Raw genomic sequence first — 12,834 nt, forward strand, 5'->3', positions numbered from 1 at the left:
ATGGGCTTGGTTCTCAGAATTCCCACTGCTTCATCCATCTGGGATTATAAACATTTAAACTATAAACACATTATTTCTCTTTTCTTTGCCCATGATGATACCCAACCCTTTCCTCACATATTGAACACTTCACTATCATATTCAAAAGTTTTCTGAATTTTTATTCTTTCTTTTCCCCTTTATATTAGAAAACTTCAATAGTGTTTAACAGTGTTCAATAATGCTACAGCTTCTGTATTATTTGCCTTGATCCTTTAGTATGTGTTTTCTGATTACTTGGTTATTTTATCAAAGAAAAGCATTGGCTATATCTAAAATGCATATTCCCTTTCTCCCTGTCACTGCATAGATATTCCATATGTGAAAAATTAATCAAGGCAAAGGAAAATAACAGAGCTTGACTGACTTCTTTGGATGATTTGATGGCAACATTTTCTGAAAAACTCTTCAACCTTAAATGAATTAAATGCCTTGGATGATACCTCAAACACGGATCACTCATCTTCCACAAGATCCATCTCCAAACATTTCCCCACAAAGTACAAATGCTTTGTCAGATATCTATGTGGTGGGGTTTAGTTGCAGCCAGATAAACTATTTTCTAATGTGAGCATGTATCAGTATTATTTTGGTTTTATCTACTATTTAGAAAAATAAAAATATATGCCTGCAATACCTGTCAAAAGCAGAGCAAGGAGATGGCTGAAATGTTCTCTGTGTCTTAGAAATATTTAGTAATGTTCTAGTAATATTCTTTGTGATTTTACAATATGGGAAGGAAAAAAGAAAGGACACAAGAGGAGTTATATGGAAAATTGTTGGGAACAACTACTAGAGAAATTCAGCACTGAGACGACATAGATTTTAAGAAAATTCAATATTTCTAACTAGCAAAATGCTTTAACATCAAATTTTAAACTTTTTTACTATTCATGATAATGAATATCTAGAAAATTTCAGTTAAGTTTATGGCTCATTGGTTATAAAAATTTATGTAAAAATGGAAATTCAAATTTAATAGTACATACAGATGACTGAAAACTCTCACTTCCATCAAGATTTTTAAGGTTGTCATCTGCTTTCATTTGTGTGTCCACTTCTGTTGAAAGTAAGCAATATTTTTATAATTAAAATAAACTAGGAATAACATTTCTAAACTAGGAGTATGTGAAAGCAAAGATGAAAAAGATATTATGAAACTTACATAATAATTTTCTTAGTTTAAAGCTCAGTTATCTTTAATATTTACTGATGTACAAAATACATACAAGTAATAAGAAATTCCATGCACAGCTCACATAATAAAGCATTCCATGCCTAAGTAGAAAGGTATATCACAAGTTCATCTACACAGACAGGCTTTAAAAAAAACCCATATTATTAATGGATTTTAAAATAAACAGGAAAGAATACTATAAAACAAAAATACACAAAACTTAACTGATCAAATATAAGAATATAAATCTGGTGCTGGTAGCCAATATTTCTAAAAGTAATAGGAAAATTTATTAAACGTGGGCTTTCCTCTATAGGTTATAGAAAGGCAAGAAAAATGCTTCATTTTATTGCTATATATGAATTTCTAGCACATAAAAGAGACAATGAAAATTAGAGGCAGCCAATTTGCAAGACTAGAAATTAGAACACAAAACACATGGAGACAACTGATAGTATGAATTTCCATATGTAATATACATATTCCTCATACAAAGATCCTTTATATAACACAATGTCACTCAAAACTTCTGACTGGGAAAGAATCATTCGCTTAGCATCCCAGGAGGCTGGTATCGGAATACAGGTATAAACTACGACACAAATGTCATATACATTTTAAAACACTCAAATGTGTGATCTTTCCATAAGTAACCCAGACAATAATTTATTAAAAGCATGCTTCCAAAAAGGGAATATGAATTTACTTGCACACACACAAAATGTTCAAGTATTTTAGTTATAGTAACAATGTTATCTTTTTAATTTTAAGAGATCAAATTATTTTGAAATTATGATGATAAAATGGTGTTTTGATCATTTATGTCCTAATTTTTCATATGGTTTGCGAAATAAAAGTTTTAGAGATGAAAGCACTATCATCACCTCAAGTTTTAAAACAGCTGCTCCAGGAAACTAAGTTTTACGGAATTACCTGATGGGTGTTCCAGTTCCGGTTCCCACACTGATGACTCAAGTGGAAGAGAATCTTCTCTTTCAGTTGATGGAGTTTTCTGGTTGAGTTTTGAAACAGGATATTTATTGAATTTTCTGTTTGACACATGTTGCGATGATAAGCCATGATAAAATATAAAATTATTACCTTCCCTTCAGGATGCTTTTTATGTGGACCTAAGTAGAAACATACAATCAATTATATGTTAATATCTCAATAGGGTGAGAGCTTTATTCAGAAGCAGCATGGCAATCAACCTGGAATTTAGCTTGAGATATTTTGTAGAGTGTCAGTAAACTTTTATGTCATTTTCCATCTGTCTGTGTCACAAAAATAAGGGTTAGCCACTTGAAAGAAAATCAAAAATATGCTGTAAATTTACATTAAAGTTATGCAAATTAAGAATGTTATCTCAAAAGCCAAACTAAGGACAAAAGTCATATATACTAATTCAATGTTTGTAATTACAATTACAGAATTTATTCTTGAGTGCCAGATGAAATCATATACTTGGAATGTCATCCTAACTACCAAACTAGTAGTACAATATACCACCATGTGCCTCCAAAGAAGAAATTTAAACGCATTCAAAACAATATATGGTAAGAAGTTTCCGTGCATTTTACATTAGACTGAAAGTTGGCAAGCAACAAAAGTATAGTAACAGGCACAAATCATTTATCATAAAATATATGGGCTTAATTAATCAGCTTGGACATTCACTCATAAAATAACAGAGCACAAACTACTACTTATACAAGCATGAGCAGGGTAATGGTGAGGACTGTATTCTATTTAATCTAAAATATATAAATGTGGATTCTTAGAAAGCAGTTTTAGGGAGCTATGTGAACCTAAACTACAAAATATGTTTTGGTACAAAAATAATACCATCAAAGCTAAATGTAGCCCACATTTACATTTGTCACAAATGTAACAAGTTAGAAATCAGTAACTCAGAACCATGGAATCAGAATAACATTTTACCAAGGCACATTTTGATAGTCAACAACTGGATCCTAAATGGCCTCTGAGCTTGAATGTAGCACCAACAATGTCTGCATCACCTACTAACATCTAAGAATTCAGACTTCAAGGCTGATGAATCAGAAATTAAACTATTACCAAAGCCCATAATACTGGGTTCACAAAATTTGAGCATTTCTTGTCAGCATGTAGGCTGCATCCACATTCCTATAATACACCCTGATGTTGTAGCGCCTAGACGATCATTTGCCTGAGTCCTCCAATCTAACAGCCAAAGGAGCTATTATACAGATTTGTAATCTGCTGATGACAGAACCAATCAGTTCTCTCCACTTCTGGGTGTTCTTATTTTAACCAAAATGACAGTGCCTTGGAAAGAGCATCACCTTTCATGACAGTAAACCATGGCATGTATGGCTGACAGAGATGTTTATGACTATCACTAAATGTTTCGTTTGAAATCTCTTAAGACCTAGACTGTAGACTTCCATTCATTTCTACGAATAAAGATGAGAAGAATATCACTCTGACCCCAGTCTCTGCATTTTGTTTCCATACTATTAGTACACAACATATCCCTCCCCATGTCAAAGCTTGCTTTTTTTTCTTTAAAAAGTCACCCTCATATCTTCCACTTTAAGTACTTGTCTTATATCATTTCCTTTCTACCCCTCCTATCATTTAAATCTTTATTTCCATCTCCTTTCCAAATAAATCTTGAAATTCTTTTTTAAAAATAGTATATATTTAGTTGTTTGATGGGCCATCTTCTTCTCATATCCTCTATACATCTGACTACTATGATTTTCTTCCCAGTCTTCTACCGGGCTCCTTCATGCCTGAGAGCAGGGAATGATGGAGTCATCCAATCCTATGATTTATACTCTCCCTATGTATAATGTTCAGCTATGTGTCTCTGTACCACTCCCATCTAATGCTGGAGGAAACCTCTTATATGAGTATAGCAAATGGGTTCACAAAGACGGAAGAGCAAGCATGGGGCCTATATGGGTCTGCACCAGGTCTTCTACATATGTGCTGTGTTTGGTACTTTTGTGGAACTGTCTATGACTCTTTTGCCTGCTCTTGAGACTCTTCTCCTCCTACTATGTTGACTTATCTAGCTTCAATATGGGGACTTTTGCCTTGCTCATTGTATCTTGTTTAGTTCTATTTGACTGTTATCTCTTGGAAGCCTTCTCTTTTATGATGAAGAAATAGAGAGGGAGTGGGTTTGAGGGAGAAGGAGTTTTAGGAGATCTGGGAGGAATAGGAGGAGGAGAAACTGTGGTCAGGATCTATTTTCAATTAAAAAAAAGAATAGTATCAGAGGACAGTTATGCTAGGCTATTATCTGCAAGCATAACAGAGTATCCTTAATAGTGTTAGAGATTGGTGCTTGCCCTAGGGATGTGTCACAAGTTGGGCAAATTATTGGTTTTGTCATTCTTTCAGCCTCTGATACAGCTTTGTCCTTGCATTTTTGTTAGACAGGACATATTTTGGATCAAAAGTTTAATGTCCTTGTCCTTCCACTGGGGGTCCTGTCTGGCTACAGGAGGTGGCCTTTTCAGGTTCCATGTCCCAACTGTTTGACATCTTGGCTAAGGTAACTCACATTGACTCCTGGGAGCCTCCCCCATCCCAGGTCTCTGGGAATTCCTAGAAATTCCCCCATCCATTTACACTTAGGAAGCTGCAGATTTCCATTCATTCTCTAGCCCTCTGGCCCTCTGGCCCTTCATCTCTTCCCCAGACATGATCCTGACACATTCATTACTCTTCCCATACTCTCTCCTACACAGTTCTCTCCCTTCCTCTGCCTCCTACTATTGTCTTATTTGCCTGTCTAAATGATATTAAAGCATTCTTACTTTGGCGTTCCTTCTTGTTTAGCATCTTGTTTAGTGGGGAGTATCATGGGTATGCTGTACTTTATGGGTAATAGACATTTATCATCAAGTATATAACATGCATGTCCTTTTGGGTCTGAGTTACCTTACTCAGGATAGTATTTTCGAGTCCCATCCCTTTGCCTGCAAATTCATGATGTCCTTGTTTTTAATAGATCAATAAATAGTATTCCATTGTTTGAATGAAGCACATTTTTTTTTGTATCCACTCTGCAGTTGATTGACAGCTGGGTTGTTTCCAGTTTCTGGCTATTATGAATAGAGCTACTATAAACATAATGAAGCATGTGTCTTAGTGGTATGCTGGAGCATCATTTGTGTATATGCCCAGGAGTGGTACAGCTGGGTCTTTAGGTAGAATAGTTTCCAATTTTCTGAGAAACTGTCAGACTGATTTCCAGAGTGGATGTACAACCTTGTGATCCCACCAGCAATGGAAAAGTGTTTCCCTTTTTCATTCTCCTTGCCAGCATGTGTGGTCACTTGAGTTTTTTTTTATTCTGATTGATGTAAGGTAGAATATCAGAGTTGTTTTGATTTTTATTTCCCTGATGTCTAAGGATGCTTAAATGTTTCTCACCCTTTCAAGATTCCCCTGTTGAAAATTCTCTTTGTTCCCCATTTTATTAGGTTATTTGGTTTGTTGGAGTCTAACTTCTGGAATTCTTTATATATCTTGGATATTATCCCTCTGTTGAATGGAGGGTTAGTGAAGATCTTTTCCCAATCTATAGCTGCCATTTTGTCCTAATGACAGCTTCTTTGCCTTACAGAAGCTTTTCAGTTTCATCAGGTCCCATTTATCAATTGTTACTCTTAGAGCCTGAGTCATTGCTGTATTTTTCAGGAAATTGTCCTCTGTACCAATGGTATTTCCCACTTTCTCTTTTGCTAGATTTAGTGTATCTGGTTTTATGTTGAGATCCTTGATCCACTTGGACTTCAGTTTTGTGCAGAATTATAAATATTGATCTATTTGCATTCTATTTTGAGTCTCTATGCAGCAACTGACTGAATCAGATGCAGAAACTCCACAACCAAATATTGGACAGGGACTCTTATGGAAGAATTAAGTGAAAGATTTAAAATCCTGAAGGGGGTTGGGACTGCACAGGAAGACCAACAGAGTCAAATAATGTGAACCCTCAGAACTCTCAGAGACTGAGCCACCAACTAAAGAGCACATGGGCCTGGACCAAGGTCCTGACACATATGTAGCAGACCTGCAGCTCAGTCTCTATGTGTGTATCCCAACAACTGGAGCACAGGCTTTTCTTAAAGATATAGCCTGAGTATGCTATCCATTCTCCAACAGTGCTTCCTTGTCTGGCATCAGTGGGAAAGGATAAGCCTAAACCTGCAAAGGCTTGAAGAGCCAGGTTTGGGGGGTGGGAAGATATGGGGGAATACCCAGAGGGGACCCACCCACCCAGAGGAGAAGGGAGAGTGGAGGTGGGGTAGAAATCTGTGAGGAAGAAAGTGGAGGTGGTGCAGAGTTTGGACAAACAGACAAAAGAATAGTATCTATTCTTATAATTCAATTTTTATCAGGGACAATTTACATAATATTGAAAATTAATGATAACATAATGTGTTACAACATACTACATTCTTATTTCTTAAAGCAAGACTATAATAGTAATAGCTAATAATAGTACATTGCTTGCTCTTATTTTAAACAATATTTGATATTGCTTAGTGATTTTATATAATTCATACCTTTCTCTCCATTTAGAAGAGTCTGTGACCTTTGAGTTAATTCTAATGACAAATAAGGACTAGGCCTCGGTTGAAGACACTTAAAAGAATTCTGGTAAAATCAAGAACAACAGTGAATTCCATATGAAAATATAATCACTTTGTGAATAAGTACAGAACTATTTTTTATTTAAATTTTAATTAAAATATATTAATATAATTTTACTTTTCTTTCTTCCAACACTGTCCATATACCTCTCTTCATTTTTCCCTCTTAAAAACATGGCCTCCTTTTTGTTATTGTTATAAATTGATTGAATAAAATGACAAAATAATAAAATTTTGTGCATTTGTTTTAAATAATAGAATGGAAATTCTAGATATATTATAGTTTTTCCAATTTTTCTAAATTGCAAAAGTTAATGAAAAGGACTTGAGAGCATATTTCAGTAGGTATTTGAATTAACTCTCTGTATAATAGTATACCTCCTTCCACTTACAGGAATAAACATTCATGAAGTTTGATTATCTGAGTCCCAGTCTCCTTTCCAATCTCGGTTTCTAACAACTTAAATTATAATCAGAGGTGGCTTGCTCTTCTCTTTACCCATGCTGCTGCTGAATTATTTCCAAGGTAGGCACACTGACACTTCTGAAAGTTTTTCCATGAATTTAAAACCATCATCTTACTCAGATTCCCACTATAAAAGAGGACTTCTCCAGGGCCACAAATTAGTCTTATTTGTATGTGAACTTAATCTGATTTTAAAATTACTTCACTATTTTATTCAAGTGGATCACTGTAATCTCACTAGTTGTCACATCTAAAATACTTCTAAGATACTAAGAAATAGCAGAAGACAATGGAAGAAAACCATTCTTGATGTAACTTCTGTCTCTGCTTTGATGAAAAAAAAAATGGTGAGAAACTATTGATAAGGGGAATGAAAATGGGCTTAGGGGGAACTCCAGCACAATTTACTCTCTTTCCATATGATACTCCACCTATCAGTTTTTGGCAAATACAAATAGTGTACCTATATTAGGACAAGATAGAACATATATTAATGTCAACTAACTTTTTGCAGTGTAATTTGGTTATTTGACACATTTCCCCAAGCCCAATATTAGAATAAATTATGAAATGATTGTTTGGAGCATATCAATGGGGACTCAATGACTAGTGTTCATATTTTCAATGGCTAAGTAGTAACAAACAAACTATTCTCTTTGATTTTATAACAGAAGAATATAGGGAGAAAATATTGGTATAATAATAATTCAAAAAATTTAATTATGTGCTAATATAGATTCAAGGAAATTTTTAAAATTTCAATATGTAAATGTTTAAAACTCAAAGTTTAAGCAATGAACTATTCTCTCCAAATGCATGTTTAGAAAAACATTTATCTTAGCCTGCGCTGTACTGTTTGTAAAGCAAATATTAAAAGCAGAAATTCAAATTTAAGTTTACATACAGATGATCGGATACTTTCATTGTCATCAAGATTTTCCTGAAAATCCTCTGTTTTTATTTTCCAGTCTGCTTCTATTGAAATAAGCAAATATTTATTTAATTCAAGAAAACAAAAAGTAGCATTTCTAAAGTATGAATGAGTCTTTATAATGATACAACAATTAAGATTTATGGAAACTAAATTTTTGTTTCATTATTTTAAAGTTTAAGTTCATTCTTACAAGAGGTATTTAACGTATGTACAAAATGGAATTACCAAGAACTTCAAGATGTGTATTTTTGTAATATGAAAGTTTTCTCCTTCGAGTATAAACATATTAAATATGTATTCACATATTAATGTGTCTAACATAAACATCTTCAAAAACACAATTGAAAATTTACAAGAAATCACGTTCTATTTTATATGTTTCTAACTGTAAATTTCTCTACGGAAAAAAAGCTGTCTTTGCTGAACTTCTGTCAACCCTTTACATATCATTCACTGAACATGTTATAACTTCCATGTGATTATTTAATATATTGCTTTACATAGTGAAAATTTGAAATAAACTATTTCTCCTTTAGGCTAGTGTCAAGGTTTTATTGTGCCTTTCTCTCCTAGAACAATATATTTTGCTCTTTACAATGTTGTTGACATTTTATGATTAATTACAACCTACAGTGTGAATTACTCAATTATAGGTTTGCCGACTAGACTGAAGATAATTGTTTTATTTCAATTTTGTGTAAAATGTCTTAAAGTCACAAAGTCAGTAGTCAATTACAGATTCTATTATGTTCATCTCTAAACCCCAAATTTAAAAAAAGTATAAAAAGATGTGACATGGATGGAATTTTTAGAGAAATTGGAATTGTGTAAGATATTATGAATTACAGTAAAGACAGAAAGAAGTCAAAATGTAGGAGCAAGGGAGACAGAAATATTAGGTGGGTAGAAAATCAGTCTGGAAATCTACATCAGATAGGGCAGAGTTAAGCACACATAATCAAGTCATAGAAAATGGCAAAAACAGAACAACAACAACAACAAAAACAAATCATGAAGGAATTGTACACTTCCAAGCTAACACAGAGAATAAGAAAAATAAATAATATTAAATGTTCATAAAACTACCATAATGATAGACACTAATTTTTGATGCCTAAAACAATCAGTTAAAGAGAATCAATGACTAAAGCATTGATTACTTGACAAAAGTCATTCATTTGAGGATATTTTCATAAATAACTAAGCCATAGACAATAGCCAATGGGAGGGTTGGTGATTTGCACGGCTCTCTCTAATGTGGGGATGGTATTGACTATGAGTGGCATGTGGAAAAGAGTGAGACATAATTGCAAATTAGATAAAGCTAACAATTATGTGATCTTTAGTTCAGAGAATGGTAAAAATATATCCTAGAACTTAATTAGAAAACAATACAGAAAAATGACAATTAATGACTGTAAATGTAAATTGAGGTCCTTTGTGATCACATGATGTCATTACATTATCAAATAGGATGCTACTATACTTCACAGAATGGATAAGTTTCATGTGTTCAGACTATCATTTCTTTTCTCATGCATCTATGCTGAAGGAATCCATTTAAAAGTCTTTATTAACACATATTTTTTATGTTTCATTGGATCATAGAGAAATTAAATATTACAGCAAATTTTGGTTTAATGGCTGAAGATATGAATAGCATATTGAAAGCCCTCAAGATAATTTCTAGCCTTGACTGCTAAATAAGAATATAAACTAAATGACAAATCATTACTAACAATCAATTGAAAGAGAAAATATTACACAGAAATATGGAAATCAAATGAACAAGCAAGAAGATAATAATTTGGTGGAGCTAATAAGTGTAAGTCACTGGCTACTCTGTGAAATAGATTCCTTCTGCAGGTTAGAAAATGACAGGAGAATGCAGTTCACTGTATTTTATCAGATAAAATTATCCTAAACACCAGATACAGTGAATGAACAGGGGTCGGAGGGGTACAGTGTATCAGACTACAAAATAGAGCACAACTCAAGGATAGAAGTTAACTCACAGAATGCATTATCAAGTGAACTTAAAACACAAATATAACTAAATACACAAGTTACTTGCATAGAGGATCCCTCAAGACTCCTGACCACAAAAGAGTCACATGCTTCAGGTACAGTTAGACTACCACATAATATCTCGAGTAAGCACTTTTAAACTTCATAAAATGTATATTGTTCCTTACTAAACTAAGATCACCTGCAAGACATTTGGGCATCCAAAGTGGAAACATGGGTAGGCTGATCCATAGAAATGAAAATAATTAATTATAATACCTAAAATTAATACTAATATGTAACCACTTATTTTGTTAAATGATATGAAAATGATATTTGGATAATCTCTATCAATTTCTAGTCATTTGTGGAGGGAGGCAAGCCTTAGACATGAGAAGTCTGTAAGCATGAGAATTTTGAAAGTTTTAAGTAGTTATTCCAAAGGAAACAACCTCACACAATTTACCTGCTGGGAATTCTTGTCCACACTTTACTGCTGACTCTTTAGTTGGAACATAGTTCTCTTCAATGGAAGACTGTTGGTGTTATAAAAATGGTAGTAAATAAAGATTATGTGTCATACTTTATAAACTTAATGATCGAAGCAAAAGTATAAAATCATTACCTTTTGTTCAGAATAGTTAACACAAAAGCCTATAAAAAAAAAAGACATGGCATCAGTTACATATCAATATTCTTAAATCAGTCAGAATTTCACCTACTATAGCAATGCTAAACTATCATCCAATTTAGCTTTGGGAACGGTTAGTGGAATTTGGAGACTTTCACTTTGGGCATTGTGTTCTAGTTTGCTATGTCAGTGTAGTTCATATTCACTTAAATAAGGCTACACATTAGTTTAAATAACGTCATTGAAGAAAATTCTTAGCTAAATAAACATAAATAAGTGCAAATGTAGCATTGTGAGGTTTATAGTTTCAATGAACCAATCCAAGGAGGATGAAACTGGGAATTAGGATGGTATTGCCATTGGTAATCCTAATAGCAGCAAGCATCACAGTATATCATTAATAAAACAATTCAGGGGCATTCACATCAATATACTCCAAATATTTTCATATTTTATTGAAATTCAAGAAACATGGAATGTTCACAAAAGTACATGAAAGGCATGAACAATTTCCCATTAAGGAATTTGGACAGGCAGAGCAGTTGAATATTTATACACAGAATAATTTAGTTTTAAATATTACTTTATAAACACATATTCTGGATACAGTAAGACTTTGTTTCATCTTTTATCTCTCGGTTACACATGTGAATTCTTCAGTAAGTAGTTCATAGGAAATATACCAACTTAAAAAAATATAACATTTTAACACATTTAACAAATCAAGATTGAAATAATTGAACATGACCTATTAGTCACATATATTAGAAATTAGAAATAATTACCACATACATGTTGGTTTTTACCTATATATTTTCTATTGAAATTTTGTAAAACCGGTGTCATGAGATCTAGGGGAGGACCTATCATTATTACTCTGCTTTGGGGCATAATTTTAAAAGGTGAATATCTCCATCAAATCCCTCTCATCATATTTCAGGGAAGGCTGAGGGAGAGGAGGGATAAAGCTTGTAAAAGGCAAAAAGAAGGTTAAAAGCAAGAGGCCTTTTAAGTGCACAGAGCCTGTGGCAGCATGGATGGGATGTCAGTGAGTCTGGACCACTCTGGGTTTAGGCACAAGCTCCCATCCCTAACTCAGAAGCTATCTCTGATTGATGAAGGTCTGAAATAAAAATTAGTTTTCACTAATGAAGTCTCACTGGGTAGATAATCGCACTTATCTTAGCAGGCCCTGAATCCAGCAGTAGAGAGCCAAACAAAATGACTTCAGTGGTACTTTGGACATCCTTGTTTCATAATTCTTTGTCTGGGAATAAGTTTTATTTTTTTTTATTTTCTCCCACAGGTCTTTTGTATTCTCTCTCTCTCTTAATATAAAATATATATATATATATAAACTGGTGGTGCATATTTACTGGGTTGCTGTGTGTGCAACTAAGTGTCTGTTTATATCTGTTTCTTGTGCTTTTTCTTTGGATCTTTGTCTCCTGATAGTTTATTTGCTTCATCCTATTTTGACTTGCTTGTTTCTATTTCATTTTATTTTAATCATTTCTATATCTGTGTGCATTTAAAAAAAATGAAAGGATATGGATTTAGGTGAATAGGGAATTGGGAAGGATCTAGGAAATTTAGGAAAGGAAGAAATGTAATCAGAACATTTAATGCAAAAATATTAGTTAAACACTTCTAATAATTATACACCATTGATAAATGCACTCCTCAAATTTCAGAGAAACTTCTTTGTTCAGTAGATGGTGACTAATACAGAGACACATATCTGCTTAATATGTGCATTAAATGTGTCTGTGTGGAATACACATCTTTTAAAGGGACATCTATATCACACACCCCCCCTCCCACACACACACACTTAAGGCCAGGGGATAATTGTAAAAGGAGATCATGTAGAATTGAAAGAGTAGAAAGGTAGCATTGGATATTCTTCCAGAGGACCTA

General features: G+C 33.5%; 1 protein-coding gene across 1 annotated transcript in view; it reads right to left on the bottom strand.

Moving 5' to 3' along the window:
* LOC110306817 overlaps positions 1-12,834 on the bottom strand; it is an 85,015-nt gene that overhangs the window by 60,306 nt on the left and 11,875 nt on the right. The window contains exons 10-16 of the mRNA XM_021178941.1: positions 10,909-10,937; positions 10,750-10,819; positions 8,247-8,317; positions 6,790-6,880; positions 2,318-2,346; positions 2,150-2,228; positions 1,029-1,099 (exon numbers count right to left, since the gene is read on the bottom strand). Coding sequence (XP_021034600.1) covers positions 1,029-1,099; positions 2,150-2,228; positions 2,318-2,346; positions 6,790-6,880; positions 8,247-8,317; positions 10,750-10,819; positions 10,909-10,937 — 440 coding nt within the window. The remainder of the gene's footprint in view (positions 1-1,028; positions 1,100-2,149; positions 2,229-2,317; positions 2,347-6,789; positions 6,881-8,246; positions 8,318-10,749; positions 10,820-10,908; positions 10,938-12,834) is intronic.

This window comes from Mus caroli, chromosome 2 (assembly GCF_900094665.2).
Source record: "Mus caroli chromosome 2, CAROLI_EIJ_v1.1, whole genome shotgun sequence".
NCBI classification, from domain to species: Eukaryota; Metazoa; Chordata; class Mammalia; order Rodentia; family Muridae; genus Mus; species Mus caroli.